General features: G+C 53.2%; 1 protein-coding gene across 4 annotated transcripts in view; it reads right to left on the bottom strand.

The window, feature by feature from the left end:
- Positions 1-26,286, bottom strand: part of hd (humpty dumpty) — a 305,418-nt gene that overhangs the window by 184,857 nt on the left and 94,275 nt on the right. For 3 of the 4 annotated variants that reach the window (XM_069330781.1, XM_069330784.1, XM_069330782.1), the window contains exon 4: positions 8,458-8,574. The exons of the other annotated variant lie outside the window; for it this stretch is intronic. In XM_069330781.1, the coding sequence (XP_069186882.1) occupies positions 8,458-8,574 (117 nt within the window). The remainder of the gene's footprint in view (positions 1-8,457; positions 8,575-26,286) is intronic. 4 annotated transcript variants of the gene reach the window in all.

The following is a 26,286-nucleotide window of genomic DNA, read 5'->3' as shown; positions in this document are numbered from 1 at the left end:
GAGGCATTAGAGGAAAAACAGAATGCTGATGTGATATACACGGACTTCGCAAAGGCGTTCGATAAATGTGACCATTGCGTGATACCACACAAAATGAAGTCAATGGGAATAACCGGTAAAGTAGGACTGCTGGATACTCAGTTTTCTGTCAAACAGGACTCAGCCAGTAACGGTCAACCATATAAAATCTAGTCCAAGTGCAGTTAAAAGCTCTGTACCTCAGGGTACAGTCCTTGCACCGCTGCTTTTCCTTATTCTCATATCAGATATAGACAAAAATACAAGTCATAGCTTCGTATCATCTTTTGCAGATGACACAAAAATCAATATGAAAATTACCTCGGCTGAAGACATTGAAAAACTTCAAGCTGAATATTAATAAAAGTTTTCAACTGGGCATCAGAAAATAACATGATGTTTAACAGTGATAAATTCCAGGTACTCAGGTACAGTAAAAATGAGGACCTTAAAACATAATACAGAGTACAAAACACAATCAAATGTACCCATAGTAGGAAAACAGCATGTAAAGGATTTGGGAATAATGATGTCTGACGACCTAACGTTTAGGGAGCATAACCAAGCAAATATTGACAGCCAGAAAAATGATAGGATGGATTACGAGAACTTTCAAATCCAGAGATCTCATCACAATGGTTGTACTCTTTAAGTCACTTGTGTTGTCCCGTCTTGAGTACTGCTCAGTACTCACTTCCCCCTTCAGAGCAGGAGAGATTGCTGAAATAGAGGGAATACAGAGAACATATACGGCACGCATAGACGCGATAAAGCACCTAAATTATTGGGATCGTCTCGAAGCCCTCTAAATGTACTCACTAGAAAGAAGACGAGAGAGATATCAAATAATATACACCTAGAAGATACTGGAGGGCCAAGTACCAAATCTACACAGTAAAATAACAACGTACTGGAGTGAACGATATGGAAGAAAATGCAGAATAGAACCAGTGAAGAGCAGAGGTGCCATAGGCACAATCAGAGAACACTGTATAAACATCAGAGGTCCGCGGTTGTTCAATGTCCTCCCAGCAAGCATAAGAAATATTGCCGGAACAACCATGGACATCTTCAAGAGGAAACTAGATTTATTCCTTCAAGGAGTGCCGGACCAACCGGGCTGTGGTGGGTATGTGGGCCTGCGGGCGGCTCCAAGCAACAGCCTAGTGGACCAAACTCTCACAAGTCAAGCCTGGCCTCGGGCTAGGCTTGGGGAGTAGAACAACTCCCAGAACCCCATCAACCAGGTATCAACCAGGTATGATGTGATGCACAATTTTGGGCAATTTACTCAACACGTCATTTGACGTGTTGCGCAGTTTAAGGGTTAATATCGGCTTATAGTTTTTGAAGTTTGTAGAGAAGTAATTTTCGTGCTGATCTTTGTAGTGTCTGCAAAGGATGACATTAAACTGTGACTTATAATTTTGTCTATATCTGATAGGAGAATAAGAAGAAGCAATAATGCAAGGACTGTGCTCTGGGGTACAAAGCTTTTCACTGTGCTTGCACTTTATTTTGTTTGGTTAACTGTTACTGTTTGAACTGTTTGGCAGCAACTTCAATATCCATTACCCAACTTTACCTGGTATTCCTACTGATTTAATTTCATTGGCAATCACTCCATAGTCACATATCAAATGTCTTTTGTAACGTCTGTGTATACAACATCTGCATTTTGTTTTTATTCTAATGATTCTGTAATTTTGTCCAAGAAGTTGAGTAATTGTGAAAGGCAGGATCATCCAGTTCTTAATCAATACTGACTGGGGTTATGAAATTCATAGCTTTCCATAAACTGGAGATTTGACTCCTAATCACTCTTTCAAAAATATTAGTGGGAAGCACATAATTCGGAGTCATATAAAGGAAGTTTATATTATTTCATAATCAATTACAGAATTTAATAAAACCAGCGTTGAATGTAATGAAACGCCATTTTCTGGGTGAGTCCCGGAGGCTCCCTGGAGCTATCCCAGGCTGATATGCTAATGTCAGACTTTGGCATCAGTCATGTGTATGGAGTTCTTAGGCCTACCGGGGACCACGGCCAGAACCGGGCCCCCTCAGAAAGGCAAGGGGAGCAATGGCCTATAGAAGCCCCCGTGTGGTTGGAAGCATTCTATGTCTGCCATCGACCGGAACAGGCACCCAGAAAGGTAAGCGCCTCAAAACAAACCCCTATTCTGGTTAAAATTGCTACCAAAAACCGAACTAGTGGATAGAACTCCCCAACCGAAAACAAGCAAACTAGTGTGACGTCACACACCGCCGCGCCGCTGTCTGCGCAGCTCCTCCCTCCCCGGGAGGGGGAAGGGGGAGCCCCAGACCCCAAGCGCCGGCTACCCACACCTCAGTTCTTGAGGCTGGATGTCAAAAACGCGAAAAACCGCCGACCGGAGGGAGGGAGGGATGCCGGGGAGCCTCCGGGACTCACCCAGAAAATGGCGTTTCATTACATTCAACTGCTGGTTTTCTGAGGGGAGCCCCGTCGGCTCCCCGGAGCTAACTACCCACAGACAGAAAAAGAGGGACTTACCCGGGAGGCGGTCGTCGCTCACTGCTCAACTCGAAGCCGAGACAACTGGCTGCAACCGCCGACCCAAAGCAACACAGGCCCGACGGGGTCCAGGGACATTCACAAGGTAACGAGCAGCCAGGACCCTGTTCAACCGCCAAAATCCCCGCGCCCGAATATCAGACCAAGACATATTCCCAAAGACGGCAGCAAGAGCCGCGAACTTACGAACATCATGGGCACGGGGATAGACCGCAGGCTGGCTGGACTTAATAACCCTGCGGACGACCTGAGAGACCCGAACCCGCGAACAGGGAAGAAGGGAAACCGGATCAACCCACAGCGTGTCCCCGGACACAGAAGCTGTGGCGCGCAAATAACGGCGAAGCGCCGCAACCGGACACAAAACATGATGCACCCCTGGCCTGACCAACCAAGCAGCAACCACCCATGGACCCCTCCGGAACGCAGCAGTCTCATTCTTCGCCAGAAAAGAAGGAGACGGCTGCAAACGAACAAAACTATCACCACGACCAAAAGAGCAGAAACCCCTGCGCCGGAGGAGAGCATGAAGCTCCCCTACCCGACCCCCAGAGGCCAAAGCCAACAAGAAAAGTGCCTTGGAAAAACAATCCTGGACCGAAGGGGCCACAACGAAACGAGGAGATGAAAGGAAAGCGAGCACTCTGTCCAAAGACCAGGACGGCTCAGGCGACGCATGAGCAGGCCAGAGGTGAAGCAATGCACGAGACAGCTTGCGAAACGGCGCAGACGTAACATCGATACCGAAAGCAAGCTGAAGCAGCTCCGCCAGCGCCGCACGATACGAAGCGACAGTGTTTGGCATAAGATGACGGTCCTGAAACAACCACGAGAGGAAGGACAAGACCACCCTAACAGACAAGGAACTAACACGACGAAGACGCAAAAAGAAACGGAGGGACCGCCAGGAAACTTCATACTGCCGCCGAGAAGAAGCCCTCAGGTTCGGACACCAACAAGGAGGCCACCTGATCACCATAGAGATGATGATAGACTCGAGTCATAAAAACCATACGCGAAGACTCGAGGAGAAGATCGAACCAGCCACGTGACGTACCAGCCCGATCTGCTGAAAGAGGCGGAGCCACGGGAAAACCCTCGGGTTCGGACACCGAGCAACCAGCGCCTGAAACCAAGGCTGGGCCGGCCACCAAGGGGCCAGAAGGACAACTCTCCCCTGGTAAGTCTCCAAACGAGTCAGGACCTGGAGCAACAGCCGAACCGATGGAAAGAGGTACAGGAACCCCCACCTCGACCAGTCTAGCCGAAAGGGATCGACCCCGACGGCCTCGCGATCGGGGAAGGGCGCCGCATAAACGGGAAGACGCCGCGACCATGCCGACGCGAAGAGGTCCACTTCGGGGCGCCCAAACGTCGGGCAAAGGCAACTGGAAGGACTCGTCGTCGACCGTCCACTCCGTGAAGAGGGGAACGAAGCGAGACAGGGCGTCGGCCAAGACGTTGGACACGCCCCGTACGTGAACCGCCAGGAGAGCCAAACCCCGAGAACTCAGCAGACGAGTCACCCGAAGCGACCAACCCCAAAGAGACAAGGACCGCATCGAACCCCCACGGTTCAGGCAATGAACCACCAGAGAGCAGTCCGAATGGAGCCGAATCGTCGATCCGCGGGCCACCCGAATCCTCCCCAGAGCAAACCACACTGCCGCGAACTCCCGCGAACTCCCGCACCGTGCTGTGAACTCGACGGAAGAAAGGATCCCAACGCCCCTGGCCGGCCTGGTGAGCACTGGTCACAAAACCCCAGCCGAGAGACGACGCATCCGTGTACACATCGAGCGAGGGCTCGGGTAGGCGCCAAGGCACTGAACCCCGAAAAACCCGAAGAGGAAGCCGGTGACGCAGCAACCGACGCAAGGCCCCCGGGGGTCGAACTCTGCGATCGCGAGAGAGGCGGAAGGGGGGAACCCAGAACGAACCAGAACAGCCGTCGAAGCCGAAGCCAAACCCGACCCGTCAGGTAGACCACCATCGCGAAGTTCAGGCTCCCGCACAGCCCCACGAGCAACCGCCGGGTGACCCGAGGGCCCTCTAGAAACAGACGAAGGCGGGACCGCAGCCGCAGGAGAGACTCCGGAGGGAGAGACAAGGAGGCGGTTCGAGAGTCCCAAACGAGACCCAGCCAAGTCCGAACCTGAGAGAGAACCAGATGGGACTTCCTCCAGTTCACCAAGAACCCGAACCCGGCGAGCTGGGAAAGAATCAAATCCTGGCTAGCAAGCAAGCTGACTGGCTGGGAGCCCAAACCAGCCAGTCGTCGAGGTAGGCCATCACCCGAACACCTAGGAGAAGCAAACGAGCCACCACAACCCGTGTAAGGCGCGTGAACACACGAGGTGCCAGGTTCAACCCGAACGGGAGACAACGAAAGCGGTAACTTAGACGCCCCACAACAAAACCGAGCCAGTCCCTGAACCGCGGATGAATCGGGACATGCCAATAAACGTCCCGGAGGCCCAGGGACACCATCCAAGCGCCCGGCTCCAAGAGGAGCCGAACCTGAGACAGCGTATTCATCCGAAAGGAGGGGCAATGAACCCAGGGGTTCAGACGGGACAAGTCCAGAATGAACCGCAGGTCTGCGCAGTCCCGTTTCGGAACCGGAAACAAACAGGAAACCCATCTGAGGGACGTCGTCGTTTCGACGACGCCCAAGCGTACCCACTCCAAGACGACTCGACAGAGCGCAGGGGAAGAAACCTGCCCTGCCAGCCCCGACCCCCCAAAGGGGGGAGGGGCCACCCAACGCCACCGCAGGCCGCGAGACACAACCCGAAAGGCCAACGAATCGTGGGACCAGGCGCGGGCGAACAGTGCAAGCCGCCCCCCCATCGCCCCGTCAAGGGGTCAAACCGCGAAAGGGCCGGCGACCCTTACGAGATCCAGAACCCCGCACAGCGCGAACACCGCGCTGACCAGACGAGGGAGGGTCCGCAGGAGCCAACCCCGAACCTGACACCAGAGGCCTACCACGACAAGAGGAACCCCGAGCCCTGGCACGACCTTTCCGGGAAGACCCACCCCCGGGACCCCCGGAAAACCAACAAGTCCGACATCGGACGACAAGCCGCTGACGCAGCCTGAATAAACTGCGCCACGGCCGACTCCGCAAACAGGAGAGGACAAAAAGGTGAAGAACGCCTAAGAGCCAGAGCCCAAGCAGATTCCACGGAGGAACCCAGCACCGCCTGCCGACACACGAGACGGGAAGCATAAAACAGGGAAACCGCATCCCGCAAAATCGGCGTGAACAGCTTCAACAAGGCAGCCGACGAACGCGCAGCCGAGGACAAAGTGCCGGACCCTGGGACGGACCCAAGCGTCCCCACATCCTCCATGAGCCAATCCGAAGACAGCTCCTAGGAGGGAAAAGAACCGCAAGGCAGAACTCAAAAGGCCCCGGCCCGCAAGTCCTCCGCAACGAGCGCCGCCGAAAGGGAGGGAACCTGCACATGGAGCTGAATAACGCCCACATCGCGGGGAAGGACAGGGGCAAACAAGCACTCATTCAGGTACTCAAGTTCGCCTCCCAGGAAAACCTGAAGCACCGTGGAAGCTTCCCGCCACTCCAGCGTGAGGGAACGACAGAAGGAATGCCAGGAATCCAGACCAAACAAGGGGCAGTCTGCTAGCCAGGACGACTCCGGAACCTCGTAACGGAGCCAGAAAGGAAACGAAGTCCCAAACCTGAACGTGGACGGATCCATTTCCGAGGCATAATCCGGGTCATGCAGGAGGTAAGCTGCAAAGGCCGCTCGCACCACACCAGGTTGGATGCGATAAGCCAAAATCCTCTGGAAGGACGGAACCGATGTACCCGGGGGAACACGGAACCGAACCCGGGGAGGGGCCGACACTAAATCCAACTCGTACGCAGAGGGGGGAAAAGAAAACCCCACTCCTTGTAACAATAAGTCCCGCTCAGTGGGAAGAAAAATCCAGGCGGGGTCCAGCGGGGGCCCAAGGCCGAGTCCTCTCCCCAAGCCCCGACCCCACAAGACAAGGACGGAGCAGCCGGAAAAGCTGGAGGAAGGGGGGCCCACTGGTCAGACCCTGAAGCTTCGGCCGGGAGACAAGACTCGAATGCCTCTGCCGCCCCCCAGGAAGGGGCACCTCCCGAAGCTGCCCGAGTCTCGAGATCAAGTAACCCCTGCTCCGACCCCGAAACCCTCAGACGTTTCGGGGCCGGAAGCAGGGGCGGGGGACCAGAACGAACAGAAGGGAAAGGACGAGGAGGTGCGGACTGAACCAGGATCAAAGCGACGCCCACCCCCAAGTCCGGGTCTCGAAAAGCAAAGCGGGGCAGCCCCGGGGCATCCGGGGAAGCAACCAACCGAGCGCGTTGCAACAGACGAAACCTAGACTGCAACGCACGCGCCGCCTGTACCCGAATAGAATCATCAGAGGATTGGGTAAATTGAGTCACAAGCCAGCAGCAACACTCACAGGACTCGGGGTCGAAAGTATCACCGACCCAACAGGCAGCGTGGCAGAGGCAAAAACAATGAGGGTCACCCTGAGACAAGGGGACCGATCAACCCTCAAACTCGCACACAGCGAGTGGGGACTCCGGGGTCACATCCATCGGACCCACGCGCCCCCTAGGGGATTCCCAGGGTCCTGAGCGTTTACTTTAAGAGGACTCGCGCTCAGGTAGTCCCAGGCAGGGTGCTGCAAACCGGCACCCAAAACTACCAAGCAAACTTCTAAAGCTGAACCCCAGGGACGTGTACACTCACGGGGACCTAGCAGGGGGCGCCACCGAGGAGAACAGTGGAAGGGCAAAAACAAACTGAATAAAATGACAGAACCCCCCACCAGGCAAAAACAAAAAGAAAAACAAAACCCCGCAAGAGGACAGCGAACCCCAAGGAACAGAGCCGGCCGCGATGTCGGGAAATACAAGCTGAGCAGCATCCTGCGCCCCTACCAGTGCAAACTGCCTCTTACCTGCCGGTAACAAGGGAGAACAGAACACCCAAGAGCCCAACAGGCGGCCGAAAAACCGAAAGGTAAAACGGACCAGCAGAGGCAGACCCCGAGCAGTCTGTGGAAGGTGGCCCCAAGGGCAGTACTTACAGGGCACCTAGGGAAGGCAGCCCTAGGCGCATGCAGCCCGAGTACTGAAGATAACTCCTGGCTCTCGCACCCACAAAACCAACACCACACGCAAAGCACAGTGCAGTAGCGACACCGGAGCCAGAGCACACGACCATCGCCTATAGCATCAGCCTCAAGAACTGAGGTGTGGGTAGCCGGCGCGGGGGGTCTGGGGCTCCCCCTTCCCCCTCCCGGGGAGGGGGGAGCTGCGCAGATAGCGGCGTGGCGGTGTGTGACAGTCACACTAGTTTGCTTGTTTTCGGTTTGGGAGTTCTATCCACTAGTTCGGTTTTTGGTAGCAATTTTAACCAGAATAGGGGTTTGTTTTGAGGCGCTTACCTTTCTGGGTGCCTGTTCCTGGTCGATGGCAGACATAGAATGCTTCCAACCACACGGGGGCTTCTATAGGCCATTGCTCCCCTTGCCTCTCTGAGGGGGCCCGGCTCTGGCCGTGGTCCCCGGTAGGCATAAGAACTCCATACACATGACTGATGCCACAGTCTGACATTAGCATATCAGCCTGGGATAGCTCCGGGGAGCCGACGGGGCTCCCCCCAGAAATCATAAATTTATTACTTCATATTTGACATGGTTCTTCAATATTGAAAAAGTAAAATGCCTATTATTCTCTTTTTTGATCTTAAAATTACCGAATACCTCCAATTTTAAATTCCAGTAACAAATAATTCAAAATTAGATGTCTATACATAGAGTTTTTTGTTTTATCTTAGAGTATAAAGATTAAAATTGCTACACACCTTAAAATTATGTTTCCATGGCAGTAGCTTGTGAGATTTAAATCTGACCTTGCTCTTCAAGCTCCAGTCAATGGCCAGGTAATCGCTCCATGTCACCTTTGATGATTCTACATCCTCCTAGAAAATACAAGAAAACTTAGTTTTAACTTTATTTTCTGGGGGGAAGCCCCTGATGTAATCTTATACTGATATGGTACCATCTACTAGATCGCATCAGCCTTGGCGTACTATAAGACTAATGGGGACCAGTGTCAGAACCTGGCCTGCCCTCACAGAAGAGAAGGGATCAGTGACATTTATTTATGCAATCATTGGGAAGGAAACTAAAAAGTCAGTGTATCAAAACAAATGATTGTAGACTTTAATAGAGACTGAAGCTTCTAAACCTGTTGAAAGAACTCTCCCATCTATGAAACAAATGATCAAAATCTCTGGGAACTAGCACAAGCTCGTTTGCCCCACCTCCCACAATTGTCTGAGGGAGGGGGAAAGGTAACTTATGGGCACCTGGTATTCCAGCCTCAGTTTTATGCTGCTGATGTATGTACCAGTTCACCTCTCTTCTGCTCTGGCTTCAGTGTTCTTGTTTCAGCTAAGTGGTGGTATTTGCCCTTGGTGGTATTTCCTGTATACTGCAGTGTAGCGTGAGTCTTGATTTGAGTGCTTGGAGCTGCATGTGTGCAGGGTCACCTTCCATGTGTGGTCCCCAGTGCTGATCTTGCATTGCTATTGTTATCTTCCTGGAGTGTTTGGGAGTCGCTCCCTTAGAGATCCTTCTCGCTTGTAGTGGCCCTTGCCCAGAATGAGCCAGATACCCTGGGACTTTCCTGCCGTAATTTGGGTTCGGGAAAGCATTGCCTGGTGGGCTACAGTGGGTATCTCAAGTGCGTCTCTCAGGATGTCGAGATCAGCCTTTCCAGGCGCATGAAACAGGCTGCGTTGGCTTACCTGTAGTACAGCATAGTGATCCCACTGCCTGGATGTCCTGCTTGGGTTTCCCCTTTAGGCCCTGGAATTTTTCCTGCGGGTTCAGTTGGCCAATGGATATAACCCCTCTGCCCTGATCCTCCTCTCGCTTCAAACGAGCTTGAGGGTTGCTCGCTGTCTGTGCCACATGATAGCATTCCGTCCTGCCTCAGCCGTGCACCTTGTTGAGTTGGCCACACCTTCAACTCTAAGTCCTGTGGGGTTGGTTACCTGGTTGATACCTGGTTGATGGGGTCCTGGGAGTTCTTCTACTCCCCAAGCCCGGCCCAGGCTTGACTTGTGAGAGTTTGGTCCACCAGGCTGTTGCTTGGGGGTTTGCTCTCCCCATATAGTTCTTATTTGTGACCCTCTTGATGAGGTTTGGGCTTATCAGACAGCGACAGGTTTGCATGTAAAAATTTTCACGATACAGTGGTCTGAGTTCTGTGCCCAGTTGGATGCTCCAGAACTGCCCCATTGGTGGTCCGAGACCTGAAATTGGAGGTTTTTGGTAACATCTACCTAGGTTCAGTCCTTGCCTCCTCTTTCATCTTCAGGCATAGGTTGGGCCTTCTTCCATCCCTTTTCTCATTTCCTACTTTCAGCTCCAAAGCATTTGAGGGTTTTTGTGTCAGGGCAGGGTTTAGTTCGGGATGTAGCTTGGTCGGCTCTAGTGGTTGCCTCTTCCAATTCGAGCACGGAAGCAGTTCAGCCCATTAGTTCTCCTGAGGTTTCTGGGTCTTCCTTTCCAACAGCCCCTCCTTCCTTTGAAGCCTTTCCCTTGGACTCCACTTTTCTACCCTGGATGGTGGGTGCAGATGCCGGCTCCGCCATGGGGCCCTTAACTGCCGCTTCCGGGGCTTGGGAAAAGTCGGGTATGGGGCCTCTGGGTCCTGTTCAACCTTATGTGGTTCACTATTCCCTCAGAGGAGTGGAGTCCTTTTGAAGGAGGGCGTTTTTCAAACACCCTGCCCAGTGTGAACATGTGTTAGGTGTGTTACCCCTCCCCCTCAGGATTCGTTTCCGCATGCCTCTGGGCCTTTCAAGATTGTCCTTTCAGTCATTTTCTGCCTCTTGGATCCCCTCCTCTTGGGTCCTTTCTTGGGTGAGTCAATTCAATTGGAGTTCTTAGCCTACCGAGAACCATGAGTCAGAATCTGGTCCCCCTCAGAAAGGCACGAGGAGCAATGGCCTATAGAAACCCCACATGTGGTTGGAAGCATTCCATATCTGCCATTGACCGGGTTAGACACTCAGAAAGGTAGGCATCCCAAAACCAACTACAGTTGGTTAAAAATTGCGACCGAAAGCCGAACTAGCAAGCAGAACTCCCCAACCCAAAAACAAGCATGACATCATCATCGCTGCCACCACACTGCCGCGCCGCTGTCTGCACAGCTCTCCCCTCCCGGGAGGGGGGGGGGGGGGAAGAGGAAGCCCAAGACCCACCATGTTAGCTATCCAACCCAAGAGCAAAGGCTGAATGTCAAAACACCAACCAGAGGGAGGGAGGGTTGCCGAGGAGCCTCCGGGACCCGCCCAGAAAATGGCGTCTCATTACATTCAATGCTGATTTCTTGAGGAGAGGCCCCCCTCAGCTTCCTGGAGCTACCTAACCATAGATAAAAAAAAAAAAACAGCGTTGAATGTAATGAAACGCCATTTTCTGGGGTGAGTCCCAGAGGCTCCCTGGAGCTATCCATGGCTGATATGGATATCCCTAACTATTTTGCATCAGTCGATGTGAGTGGAGTTCTAGGCCTACCGGGGACCACGAGCCAGAACCTGGCCCCCTCAGAGAGGCACGGGGAGCAATGGCCCATAGAATTGCACATGTGATTTGGAGCATTCTATATCTGCCATCGACCGGGACAGGCACCCAGAAAGGTAAGCACCACAAAACAAACCCCTATTCTGGTTAACAACAAAAATCGACAAATGAGTAGACAGAACTCCCAAGAAAAACGAACTAACAAGCATGACGTCACATGAGCCGCGCCGCATGTCTGCGCAGCTCCCCCCTCCCCGGGAGGGGGAAGGGGGAGCCCCAGACCCCCGCGCCGGCGATCCCCGCCCCAGTTCTGAGGCTGGATATCAAAACCACAAAAAAAAATCGCCGACCGGAGGGTGGAAGGGTGCCGGGGAAGCCTCCGGGACTCACCCAGAAAATGGCATTTCAATACATTCAATGCTGGTTTTCTGGGGGGAGCCCCTACGGCTCCTCGGAGCTACTTCACCAAAGACTACCTAAACAATGGGGACATACCCGGGAGGTGGTTGGTGCACCACTCCTCAACACGAAGTCGAGACAACAACCCAAGGACCCCTCCGGAAAGCAGCAGGCACATCGTTCGCCAGAAAAAAGGAGAACGGCTGCAGACGAAGAAACCTATGACCACGACCATAGGAGCCAAAAACCACTGCGCCTGAGAAGAGCATGAAGCTCTGCCACACGACCCCCAGAGGCCAATGCCAACATAAAAAGAGAGCCGTAGCAAAGCAAACCTGACCCCAAGGAGCCACAACCACCAAGGAGAAGAAAAACAGGAGAGCACTCTGTCCAAAGACCAGGACGGCACAGACAGTGCATGAGCAGGCTGGAGGTGAAACAACGCACGAGACAGCCTGCGAAACGGCGCAGAAGGAACATCGATACCGAAAAGCTAGCAGCAGAAACAAAGGTGCCAGACCCAGGAACGGCCCCAAGCATCTCTACATCCTCCGCAAGCCAATCCTATGACAGCCCCAGGAGGGAAAAGAAACGCAGGACCAAAACCAAAATGCCACAAGCGTGCAATTCCACCGTCACAAGTGCAGCGAACAGGGAAGGAAGCTGCACAAGGAGCCGCTCCGCACCAACATCCCGCAGAAGGGCAGGAGGGAAAAGACACTCATTAAGATGAGCAAAATCGCCCCCATGAAAACGAGCAGCGCCGAGACAGCGCTAAGAGAAGAGATATGAACAAAAGAACAAGAAGGCCAATTACCCAGAAGCTGCCTGGAATAGGACCCACAAGCCCTAGAAAGGACTGGAGGGAAGCCCAACCGAACGACGACAGACGTACCAGAAAACGGGAAGGAGCAAAACCGTCCCAAACCTTCGAGAACAAAAAGAAACAAACACAAAGGACGAAGGCACAAAAACCCCGTTGCACCCAAGACCAAAAGTCATGCAGAACCCCAAGAAGAGGGGGACATGACGGAGAAGGCCCGTCCCGGAAAAAAGGGGCGAAGACCGTAGAAAAGCACCCACCGACAGGATGGAAGCAACAGGGAATAATGGACTAGGAAACCGAGCCCAGGGAGGGGCCGACGCCCAAAAAGCACGTGTGGAGAGGGGGAACGGAAAAACCCCACTCCACAAAACCGCAAGCCCCGCCCAGAGGGGTAGAAAAAACCCCGGCGGGGACCAACGGGGCCTGAGGCCCCCCCACGTTAGTCCCACCCCTGCCCCGGGAACCCACCCTGCAAGCCACGGGGCCGAGCTGTCCCCCCAAAGCCCCAGCGTCAAGAAAAATCCCGGGGCAGCCTGTGAAAAACACTAAGGAAGGGAGCCCACTGGGCTCTAGAACTTGAACCGAAACCGGAGGATAGGCGAGGGGCGAGATGAAGACCCCAAGCTCATCCCCAGCCAGCACAACGAGGCGAGGACAACGAGGACAGAGAATCCAAGGAACATGGAACCAGGCCCAGCACAGCAAGACCGGCAAGGAAGGAGGGCCCCACAGGGAGCATAGAAGGGTCGAACAAAATGCCACAACCAACACCTACACACAGCCGCAGTACCAAAACCGCAGCAAAACGTCACCAAACTCCCCGAGGAAGCAACAGGGAAGATAAAGATAAATCGTAACACGAGTGGCACACAAGGGGACACAGGCGGAAACCGACTACCCAACCGAGCCACGGGGACGGTAGAAGAAACGTGTGCAGTGTAACAGGCAATCGAAGGAACACATTAGGCAGCCCAACTTGGGCTGACCCCATACACAGCCCCAAGAGCAGAGACGAGACCACCCATGAAGCACAGAATCTGCTCGTCAGGCGAACAACAGGGGAGAGGCGGAACCAAAGAGCCAGAACCCAATCCTGAAAACACAAGGAGCCCAAACGGCTACAAGGAGCCCAAACGGCTACAAGGAGCCCAAACAGCTACAAGGAGCCTAAACGCCTACAAGGAGCCCAAACGCCTACAAGGAGCCCAACCGGTACAGAACAGAAGGAACCAGTATGGAGGCAAACTCCGGAACACGCAGGAGGTAAGCCGCAAAGGCCAACCGCAATGTAGGCGAAGAGATGCGGGTAGCCGAAAACCTTCGGAAGACGGAACCGAAGGAACCACAGGGACACAGAACCCGAACCCGGGGAGGAGCAGAACCCAAGCCCAAATTGTGCACAGAGGGGGTAAAAGAAAACCCCACTCCTTGCAACAGTAAGCCCCGCTCAGAAGGACGGAAATCAAGACGGGGCGCAATGGAGCCCAAGGCCTCCAAGGCCGCTCCTCCCCAACCCCAGGAGCCTCTACACCAGGCCCTGGGGCCGAGTTGACCTCCAAAGCCCTGGCCCCACAAGAAAAAGCCGGAGCAGCCGAGAGAGCTGGAAGAGAAGGGGCCCACTGGTCAGACCCCAGAGCATCGGCCAGAGGAACAGACTCGAATGCCTCCGCAGCTACCCCGTGTTGGAAATTTCACAACACTAACACACTACCATTGTATTATAATACATCATTATTATATACTAATTACAGTAGTTATTAATTTCACTAACGGTAGTGTTAATATAAATTAATATTTCTTTATCTGAGCCTATTGCTAATATTCTCACGACATCGAGAGGCAGGATTGCGTCAGATAATGTAGATTTAAACATATTTATTACCAATATGTTAGAGAATTGAATGTGATTCTCTAAAATTATCAGTGTTCCATACAATAATTAACTACGGATAATATAGCTCCCAATAATCCAAAACCGAGAGTTATTAACTGAAATTATTATCAAGGAACAGTTTTATCTGTTACATACGAATGCTATGGAGGAGATAAATTTTCTCTCCATTTCTCGATTAACACCGTTTAATGAGAATATGATATTATTTAATTCCCTATAATTGCAACCCGGTTCTCATTAACGCATTACATCAGTAATTACACAGAAAAGAATTATACGTGATTAGTAATTTCTGTTGTGAATGCGAGAGACGAGTTGAGGGAGGGTGGAGAGACGCCGCCATTACTTCGCCTTTAGCTACCACGCTGTGAGGACGCCAACAATTATATCGTGCGTCCTGGGAGTGTCGATTACCATCAATACTATGTTAGGCCCTTGCATTTAATCGGCCTAGGAGCGTGCAATTGCTCCAGTAGCAATCTGGAATTGCTTCGGTGGACAACCAGCAGGTTAAGTGCTCTAATATTTGTTATATCGGGAGATCTCTAGGTATATCAATTTACTGTGCACTGTCCATCGTTATGCTACGCGACCTCCCCAAACAATAAGTACGTCCATAAGGAATTAAATTTATTCCTTTTATGGCATAGTGAGGATATTAGATAGTAGGTGTAACCAATTAGTATATTTAGTTTAAATTTCAGCTTGTGTTGTAAGCGGTCGTGGCCATCATGTTCCCACGCCATGCTTGAACTCACGTGTTGCTGCAAGTAGCAGACGATGCCATTGCACCTCTACCTCTCCGTTCACTATTACAGCTAAGCAGCTGAAATCTTTTCTCTTATTTCTTTGATTGAGAAGATTATAGATCAGTCGAAGAGATTTAGTTTATTTGATTTGAGATACTTAACGTAATATGTTAGCCTCATAAAAGTCAAATGAGAATAACTGCTTGGTTTATCAACATATAATCTTTTTACCATTAATCAATTTATCTAATGTTTCTTAACACTTTCGCGCTGTCCGCAAAGGTCACTCAGCCAACCGAATGTGCGCGCTGCGTTTTTATCGCTTAAGCGTAAAAACAAAAATGTGTATACTCTTTTTACTCTTCTGACCTTAGTTCTCATGCTACGTATTTCATTTTAAAACCAACGTGTTCGCAATAAAATTCTCTAGAAGAACATTAGTAAAATAAGTCACGAAACATATAGGGATACCAGCACCAAATAAATAACTACGTAGATGACTCGCCGTGAGCGCCCATCAGCAACAAAATGTTTTTACTCTTGGGATTGTAATCACCTCCACACTTGTTCTACAGCGTTAATTTTGGTATCAATGGACTCGCAATGAAATTCCCAACACGCTGATATGAATATAAGCGTAGAATAATGATGCAGCCCGCCCGCAAGAGTGTGGGAAGTGGTGAAATTGTTACCCGGTATCGGTGACGGGACGACGCACGGCGCTTTGAAAGTTTATACTTATTTCACTCTCATGACATTAATTTTCTATGTACGTCATTCATTTTTATGTCAATGTGTTCGCAATAGAATGTTCTATGTGCCCATAGGTAAAAAATATCAACAAAGCGTAAGTTAGAATAGCGCCAAATATAAAACAACGCTGGAACATATCAGTGAGCGTCAAACACACACAAAATATTTTTACTTTTGTTATGTTTGTCAAGATTATACTTGTTGCACACAGTTATTTTTGGTTGTATATTGATCTGAATCAAATTCCCTAAACAGACATATGCATATAATACATGATATGGGGGAAGAATTACCAGTATAAACGGCTAAAGTCACCCACCTGCAACCCGTTTGGGACAAAATACCATTTGATCGAAGTTATCCACACCTTTCATGAACTTATTGTACCATGCAGCCTAGTGGTGAGAAAGAGAGCCTCATAGCGCGCAGTTTGAAACAAACCCAAAGTAAATCGGATAAAAATTGAATTTTATACAAATATTTTAAAAGTAGACATAACTTTATGTCCACTATGCGTTTACGTTAGACGAAACCGAACGCGCCGGCGCGTCCAGATAGCGCGAAAGTGTTATTAATAGTATTTAGTAGAATTACTAACTTTTATTCGAGGAAGAACCAGCCTCGATGAAGCATACTGGGAGTAGATTACCTCTGGTATTAACCCCCAATTTTGTGAAGGATGGGAAGTTTATTCTCGAACATTAATATATTATACAGCCCATAGAAGTTTAAAGAATAATCTTTAATAGTTTCTTATCCATAGGCACTGGTATTTCAGTCCTTATCATTTAACTTTATCTGTTTCCCTTTTCAGTCAAAACAGGGTGGTCCTTCGATTAATTTAAATTAATCTATTAATTAAATATCAATCAATTAATAGAGAGTAAGCTTTCTTCCCAACACCCCGGACCGGGCAACCCCCGAAACTGCCCAAGTCTCAGAACCTCTAACCCAGCCCCGACCCCGAAGCCTGCAGATGCGTAGGGGCCGGAAGCAGGAGGGGAAAAAACAAGGGGGGAGTGGAAGGAACCAAGGCCGATGCGACCAAAACCCCCAAGTCTGGGTCCCTACACAAAGCGGGGCAGCATCGGGGCATCCGGGAAAGCGACAAACCCGAGCGCGTTGCAACATCCTACCCTGCAACGCGCGAGCTGCCTGCACCCACGGGAATTCATCAGCAGACTGGGTGAATGGAGTCAGGAACAAGCAACAAAGCTCGCAGGACTCAGGGTCAAATGTGTCACCGACCCAACAGGCAGCATGACAGAGGCAAAAGCAAAGAGAGTCACCCTAAGACAAAGGGACAGAGCAACCCTCAACTCGCACAAAGCGAGAGGGGACGCAAGGGTCTCCACTAGCGGACCAGAGAGCCCCTGGGGGGTTTCTCAGGGACCCTAGACTGGGTCTGCTAAGGGTTATCCCAGGCAGGGCACTGCCAACCGGTGCCCCAAACTACCAAGCAAACTGCTAAAGCTGAACCCTCGGGACGTGTCCACCTGTGAGGGCGAAGCATGGGGTGCCACCACACAAACGACCCTAATACAAGGAGGGGGGGGGGGAAGGAAACACAAGGCAGAACCCCCTACCAGGCAAAAACATATATATATAAAAAAAAAAACAGTGTTGAATGTAATGAAACGCCATTTTCTGGGTGAGTCCCGGAGGCTCCCCGGAGCTATCCCAGGCTGATATGCTAATGTCAGACTTTGGCATCAGTCATGTGTATGGAGTTCTTAGGCCTACCGGGGACCCCGGCCAGAACCGGGCCCCCTCAGAGAGGCAAGGGGAGCAATGGCTTATAGAAGCCCCCGTGTAGTTGGAAGCGTTCTATGTCTGCCATCGACCGGAACAGGCACCCATAAAGGTAAGCGCCCCAAAACAAACCCCTATTCTGGTTAAAATTGCTACCCAAAACCGAACTAGTGGATAGAACTCCCCAACCGAAAACAAGCAAACTAGTGTGACGTCACACACCGCCGCGCCGCTGTCTGCACAGCTCCCCCCTCCCCGGGAGGGGGAAGGGGGAGCCCCAGACCCCCCACGCTGGCTACCCACACCTCAGTTCTTAAAGCTGGATGTCAAAAACGCGAAAAACCGCCGACCGGAGGGAGGGAGAGATGCCGGGGAGCCTCCGGGACTCACCCCGAAAATGGCGTTTCATTACATTCAACGCTGGTTCTCTGGGGGGAGCCCCATCGGCTCCCCGGAGCTAACTACCCACAGACAGAAAAAAGAGGGACTTACCCGGGAGGCGGTCGTCGCTCACTCCTCAACTCGAAGCCGAGACAACTGGCTGCAACCGCCGACCCAAAGCAACACAGGCCCGAAAAGGCCCAGGGACATTCACAAGGTAACGAGCAGCCAGGACCCTGTTCGACCGCCAAAATCCCCGCGCCCGAATATCAGACCAAGACATATTCCCAAAGACGGCAGCAAGAGCAGTGAACTTACGAACGTCATAGGCACGGGGATAGACCGCAGGCTGGCTGGACCTAATAACCCTGAGGACGACCTGAGAGACCCGAACCCGCGAACAGGGAAGAAGGGAAACCGGATCAACCCACAGCGCGTCCCCGGACACAGAAGCTGTGGCGCGCAAATAACGGCGAAGCGCCGCAACCGGACACAAAACATGATGCACCCCCGGCCTGACCAACCAAGCAGCAACCACCCATGGACCCCTCCGGAACGCAGCAGTCTCATTCTTCGCCAGAAAAGAAGGAGACGGCTGCAAACGAACAAAACTATCACCACGACCAAAAGAGCAGAAACCCCTGCGCCGGAGGAGAGCATGAAGCTCCCCTACCCGACCCCCAGAGGCCAAAGCCAACAAGAAAAGTGCCATGGAAAAACAATCCTGGACCGAAGGGGCCACAACGAAACGAGGAGATGAAAGGAAAGCGAGCACTCTGTCCAAAGACCAGGACGGCTCAGGCGACGCATGAGCAGGCCGGAGGTGAAACAATGCACGAGACAGCTTGCGAAACGGCGCAGACGTAACATCGATACCGAAAGCAAGCTGAAGCGGCTCCGCCAGCGCCGCACGATATGAAGCGACAGTGTTAGGCATAAGATGACGGTCCTGAAACAACCACGAGAGGAAGGACAAGACCACCCGAACAGACAAGGAGCTAACACAACGAAGATGCAAAAAGAAACGGAAGGAACGCCAGGAAACTTCATACTGCCGCCGAGAAGAAGCCCTCAGGTGGGACACCAACAAGGAGGCCACCTGATCACCATAGAGATGATGATAGACTCGAGTCAAAAAAACCATACGCGAAGAATCGAGGAGAAGATCGAACCAGCCACGTGACGAACCGGCCCGATCTGCTGAAAGAGGCGGAGCCGCGGGAAAACCCTCGGGTTCGGACACCGAGCAACCAGCGCCTGAAACCAAGGCTGGGCCGGCCACCAAGGGGCCAGAAGGACAACTCTCCCCTGGTAAGTCTCTAAGCGAGTCAGGACCTGGAGCAACAGCCGAACCGGGGGAAAGAGGTACAGGAACCCCCACCTCGACCAGTCGAGCCAAAAGGCATCGACCCCAACGGACTCGCGATCGGGAAGGGCGACGCATAAACAGGAAGACGCCGCGACCACGCCGACGCGAAGAGGTCCACTTCGGGGCGCCCGAACATCTGGCAAAGCCAACGGAAGGACTCGTCGTCGACCGTCCACTCCGTGGAGAGGGGAACGAAGTGAGACAGGGCGTCGGCCAAGACGTTGGACACGCCCCGTACGTGAACCGCAAGGAGAGCCAAAATCCGAGAACTCAGCAGACGAGTCACCCGAAGCGACCAACCCCAAAGAGACAAGGACCGCATCGAACCCCCGCGGTTCAGGCAATGAACCACCGGAGAGCAGTCCGAATGGAGCCGAATCGTCGATCAGCGGGCCACCCGAATCCTCCCCAGAGCAAACCACACTGCCGCGAACTCCCGCACCGTGCTGTGAGCTCGACGGAAGGACGGATCCCAACGCCCCTGGCCGGCCTGGTGAGCACTGGTCACAAAACCCCACCCGAGAGACGACGCATCCGTGTACACATCGAGCGATGGCTCGGGTAGGCGCCAAGGCACTGAACCCCGAAAAACCCGAAGAGGAAGCCGGTGACGCAGCAACCGACGCAAGGCCCCCGGGGGTCGAACTCCGCGATCGCGAGAGAGGCGGAAGGGGGAACCCCGAAGGAACCAGAACAGCCGTCGAAGCCAAACCCGACCCGGCGGGTAGACCACCATCGCGAAGTTCAGGCTCCCGCACAGCCCCTCGAGCAACCGCCGGGTGACCCGAAGGCCCTCCAGAAACAGACGAAGGCGGGACCGCAGCCGCAGGAGAGACTCCGGAGGGAGAGACAAGGAGGCGGTTCGAGAGTCCCAAACGAGACGCAGCCAAGTCCGAACCTGAGAGGGAACCAGATGGGACTTCCTCCAGTTCACCAAGAACCCGAACTCGGCGAGCTGTGAAAGAACCAAATCCCTGGCTAGCAAGCAAGCTGACTGGCTGGGAGCCCAAACCAGCCAGTCGTCGAGGTAGGCCAACACCCGAACACCTAGGAGACGCAAACGAGCCACCACAACCCGTGTAAGGCGCGTGAACACGCGAGGTGCCAGGTTCAACCCAAATGGGAGACAACGAAAGCGGTAACTCAGACGCCCCACAACAACACCGAGCCAGTCCCTGAACCGCGGACGAATCGGGACATGCCAATAAGCGTCCCGGAGGTCCAGGGACACCATCCAAGCTCCCGGCTCCAAGAGGAGCCGAACCTGAGACAGCGTAGTCATCCGAAAGGAGGGGCAATGAACCCAGGGGTTCAGACGGGACAAGTCCAGAATGAACCGCAGGTCCGCACAGTCCCGTTTCGGAACCGGAAACAGACGGGAAACCCATCTGAGGGACGACGTCGTTTCGACGACGCCCAAGCGTACCCACTCCAAGATGACTCGACAGAGCGCAGGGGAAGAAACCTGCCCCGCCAGCCCCAACCCCCCAAAGGGGGGAGGGGCCACCTAACGCCGCGAGACACGACCCGAAAGGCCCACGAATCGTGGGACCAGGCGCGGGCGAACAGCGCAAGCCGCCCCCCCATCGCCCCATCGATTGGGCAAACCGCGAAAGGGCCGGCGACCCTTACGAGACCCAGAACCCTGCACAGCGCGAACACCGCGCCGACCAGACGAGGGAGGGTCCGCAGGAGGAGCCAACCCCAAACCTGACACCAGAGGCCTACCACGACGAGAGGAACCCCGAGCCCTGGCATGACCTTTCCGGGAAGACCCACCCCGGGACCCCCGGAAAACCAACAAGTCCGACATCGGACGACAAGCCGCCGACGCAGCCTGAATAAACTGCGCCACGGCCGACTCCCCAAACAGGAGAGGACAAAAAGGTGAAGAACGCCTAAGAGCCAGAGCCCAAGCAGATTCCACGGAGGAACCCAGCACCACCTGCCGACACGCGAGACGGGAAGCATAAAACAGGGAAACCGCATCCCGCAAAATCGGCGTGAACAGCTTCAACAAGGCAGCCGACGAATGCGCAGCCGAGGACAAGGTGCCGGACCCCGGGACGGACCCAAGCGTCCCCACATCCTCCAGGAGCCAATCCGAAGACAGCTCCAGGAGGGAAAAGAACCGCAAGGCCGAACTCAAAAGGCCCCGGGCGCGCAAGTCCTCCGCAACGAGCGCCGCCGAAAGGGAGGGAACCTGCACATGGAGCTGAATAACGCCCACATCGCGGGGAAGGGCAGGGGCAAACAAGCACTCATTCAGGTACTCAAGTTCGCCCCCCAGGAAAACCTGAAGCACCGTGGAAGCTTCCCGCCACTCCAGCGTGCGGGAACGACAGAAGGAATGCCAGGAATCCAAAACAAACAAGGGGCAGTCTGCTAGCCAGGACGACTCCGGAACCTCGTAACGGAGCCAGAAAGGGAACGAAGTCCCAAACCTGAACGTGGACGGATCCATTTCCGAGGCATAATCCGGGTCACGCAGGAGGTAAGCTGCAAAGGCCGCTCGCACCACACCAGGTTGGATGCGATAAGCCGAAAACCTCCGGAAGGACGGAACCGACGTACCCGGGGGAACACGGAACCGAACCCGGGGAGGGGCCTACCTACCTACCTACCTTGAGGTGCTTCCGGGGCTTAGTGTCCCCGCGGCCCGGTCGTCGACCAGGCCTTCTGGTTGCTGGACTGATCAACCAGGCTGTTAGACGCGGCTGCTCGCAGCCTGACGTATGAGTCACAGCCTGGTTGATCAGGTATTCTTTGGAGGTGCTTATCCAGTTCTCTCTTGAACACTGTGAGGGGTTTGCCAGTTATGCCCCTTATGTGTAGTGGAAGCGTGTTGAACAGTCTCGGGCCTCTGATGTTGATAGAGTTCTCTCTCAGAGTACCTGTTGCACCTCTGCTTTTCAACGGGGGTATTCTGCACATCCTGCCATGTCTTCTGGTCTCATGTGGTGTTATTTCTGTGTGCAGGTTTGGGACCAGCCCCTCAATTATTTTCCACGTGTAAATTATTATGTATCTCTCCCGCCTGCGCTCAAGGGAGTACAGATTTAGGCTCTTTAGTCGGTCCCAGTAATTTAGATGTTTTACTGAGTGGATTCTAGCAGTAAAGGATCTCTGCACGCTCTCTAGGTCAGCAATTTCTCCAGCTTTGAAAGGGGCTGTCATTGTGCAGCAGTACTCCACTCTAGAGAGCACAAGCGTTTTGAAAAGTATCATCATCGGTATAGCATCTCTAGTGTGAAAAGTTCTTGTTATCCAACCTGTCATTTTTCTTGCAGTTGTGACGGCTACTTTATTGTGTTCTTTAAAGGTAAGGTCTTCCGACATGAGTACACCCAGGTCCTTTACATTGCCTTTTCGTTCTATGTTATGATTTGCCTGCGTTTTGTACGTGGTTTCTGTTTTTATATTTTCAATTTTTCCGTAGCGCATGAGCTGAAACTTATCCTCGTTGAATACCATATTATTTTCTGTAGCCCATAGAAAGACCTGATCTACATCTGATTGGAGGTTTGCCGTGTCCTCTATGTTGCCAACTCTCATGAAAATCCTAGTGTCATCTGCAAAGGATGATACAGTGCTATAGGTTGTGTTCTGGTCTATGTCCGATATGAGGATGAGAAAAAGTACTGGAGCAAGCACAGTACCCTGGGGGACTGAGCTCTTCACGGTTGATGGGCTGGATTTTATTTTGTTGACTATTACACATTGGGTTCTGTCAGTCAGGAAATTGTAGATCCATCTGCCTATTTTCCCGGTAATTCCTTTTGAACGCATTTTATGTGCAATAACACCATGGTCACATTTATCAAAAGCTTTTGCGAAATCTGTGTGAATTACATCAGCGTTTTGTTTGTCTTCCATAGCATCTAATGCCATATCATAGTGGTCCAGCAACTGCGACAGGCAAGAGCGCCGACACCAAATCCAACTCGTACGCAGAGGGGGGAAAAGAAAACCCCACTCCTTGTAACAATAAGCCCCGCTCAGCGGGAAGAAAAACCCAGGCGGGGTTCAGCGGGGCCCAAGGCCCCCAAGTCAGCCCCTCCCCAGCCTCGAGGTCCTGCACCACAGGACCCGAGGCCGAGTCCTCTCTCCAAGCCCCGACCCCACAAGACAAGGACGGAGCAGCTGGAAAAGCTGGAGGAAGGGGGGCCCACTGGTCAGACCCTGAAGCTTCGGCTGGGAGACAAGACTCGAATGCCTCTGCCGCCCTCCCGGAAAGGGCAACCCCCGAAGCTGCCCGAGTCTCGAGATCAAGTAACCCCTGCTCGAACCCTGAAACCCTCAGACGCTTCGGGGCCGGAAGCAGGGGCGGGGGACCAGAACGAACAGAAGGGGAAGGACGAGGAGGTGCGGACTGAACCAGGATCGAAGCGACCCCACCCCCAAGTCCGGGTCTCGAAAAGCAAAGCGGGGCAGCCCCGGGGCATCCGGGTGAGCAACCAACCGAGCGCGTTGCAACAGACGAAACCTAGACTGCAACGCACGCGCCGCCTGTACCCGAATAGAATCATCAGAGGATTGGGTAAATTGAGTCACAAGCAAGCAGCAACACTCATAGGACTCAGGGTCGAAAGTATCACCGACCCAACAGGCAGCGTGGCAGAGGCAAAAACAATGAGGGTCACCCTGAGACAAGGGGACCGAGCAACCCTCAAACTCGCACACAGCGAGTGGGGACTCCGGAGTCACATCCATCGGACCCACGCGCCCCCTAGGGGATTCCCAGGGTCCTGAGCGTTTACTTTAAGAGGACTCGCGCTTAAGTAGTCCCAGGCAGGGTGCTGCAAACCATCGCCCAAAACTACCAAGCAAACTTCTAAATCTGAACCCCAGGGACGTGTACACTCACGGGGACCTAGCAGGGGGCGCCACCGAGGAGAACAGTGGAAGGGCAAAAACAAACTGAATAAAATGACAGAACCCCCCACCAGGCAAAAACAAAAAGAAAAACAAAACCCCGCAAGAGGACAGCGAACCCCAAGGAACAGAGCCGGCCGCGATGTCGGGAAATACAAGCTGAGCAGCACCCTGCGCCCCTACCAGTGCAAACTGCCTCTTACCTGCCGGTAACAAGGGAGAACAGAACACCCAAGAGCCCAACAGGCGGCCGAAAAACCGAAAGGTAAAACGGACCAGCAGAGGCAGACCCCGAGGAGCCTGTGGAAGGTGGCCCCAAGCCCCAAGGGCAGTACTTACAGGGCACCTAGGGAAGGCAGCCCTAGGCGCATGCAGCCCGAGTACTGAAGATAACTCCTGGCTCTCGCACCCACAAAACCAACACCACACGCAAAGCACAGTGCAGTAGCGACACCGGAGCCAGAGCACACGACCATCGCCTATAGCATCAGCCTCAAGAACTGAGGTGTGGGTAGCCGGCGCGGGGGGTCTGGGGCTCCCCCTTCCCCCTCCCGGGGAGGGGGGAGCTGCGCAGATAGCGGCGTGGCGGTGTGTGACGTCACACTAGTTTGCTTGTTTTCGGTTGGGGAGTTCTATCCACTAGTTCGGTTTTGGGTAGCAATTTTAACCAGAATAGGGGTTTGTTTTGGGGCGCTTACCTTTCTGGGTGCCTGTTCCGGTCGATGGCAGGCATAGAATGCTTCCAACTACACGGGGGCTTCTATAGGCCATTGCTCCCCTTGCCTCTCTGAGGGGGCCCGGTTCTGGCCGTGGTCCCCGGTAGGCCTAAGAACTCCATACACATGACTGATGCCAAAGTCTGACATTAGCATATCAGCCTGGGATAGCTCCGGGGAGCCGACGGGGCTCCCCCCAGAAAAAGGACAATGTACCCAGAGGGAACAGAGCCGGCCGCTGTTATAGGTGATAACTAGCTACGCAGTACCCTGCGCCCCACCAGTGCCATAACTACCACTTACCCCAAGGCAAACAAGGGAGGAAAACCCCCAAACCCTCGGGGCGGCCAAACGCCAAGCAGCGAAAAGCCAACAGAGGTAGACCCAAGGTGACTTGTGGAAGGCAACCCCAAGCCCCAAGGGCAGTATTTACAGGGCACTCAGGGAAGGTCTGGGGCTTCCTTTTCCCCCTCCCGGGGAGGGGGGAGCTGTGCAGACATGTGGCGCGACTCGTGTGACGTCATGCTTGTTAGTTCGTTTTTCTTGGGAGTTCTGTCCACTCGTTTGTCGATTTTTGTTGTTAACCAGAATAGGGGTTTGTTTTGTGGTGCTTACCTTTCTGGGTGCCTGTCCCGGTCGATGGCAGATATAGAATGCTCCAAATCACATGTGCAATTCTATGGGCCATTGCTCCCTGTGCCTCTCTGAGGGGGCCAGGTTCTGGCTCGTGGTCCCCGGTAGGCCTAGAACTCCACTCACATCGACTGATGCAAAATAGTTAGGGTATCCATATCAGCCATGGATAGCTCCCAGGAGCCGTAGGGGTTCCCCCCAGAAAACAGTGACTTACCTGGGAGGTGGTCGTCACTCGCTCCACAACTCGAAGTCGAGACAATTGGCTGCAACCTGCAACCCAAGGGTACACATGTCCGGATAGGGCCAGGAACATTAACAAAGTACAGTGCGGTCAGGACCCTGTTCGACCACCAAAAACCCTGTGTCCGAGCATCAGCCCAGGACATGTTACCAAAAAGAGCAGCCAAACATACGAACGTCATGGACACGGTTATAGACTGCAGGCTGGCTGGACCAAATAACCCTGAGGACGACCTGGGAGACCCGCGACTTGGAAAAGGGAACAAGGTAAACTGGGTCAACCCAAAATGCGTCCCTAGCCACCGAGGCCATGGCACGCAAGTAATGGCGAAGAGCTGCAACCGGACACAAGACATGATGCACCCCCGACCGAACCAACCAAGCATCAACCACCCTAGGTCCCCTCCGAAAAGCAGCAGTCTCATTCTTCGCCAGAAAAGAAGAAGACGGCTGCAAACGAACAAACCAACCACCAGGACTGAAAGAGTAGAAACCCCTGACC

Source organism: Procambarus clarkii, chromosome 24 (genome assembly GCF_040958095.1).
Source record: "Procambarus clarkii isolate CNS0578487 chromosome 24, FALCON_Pclarkii_2.0, whole genome shotgun sequence".
NCBI lineage: Eukaryota > Metazoa > Arthropoda > Malacostraca > Decapoda > Cambaridae > Procambarus > Procambarus clarkii.
This window is presented reverse-complemented; position numbering and strand designations above follow the sequence as displayed.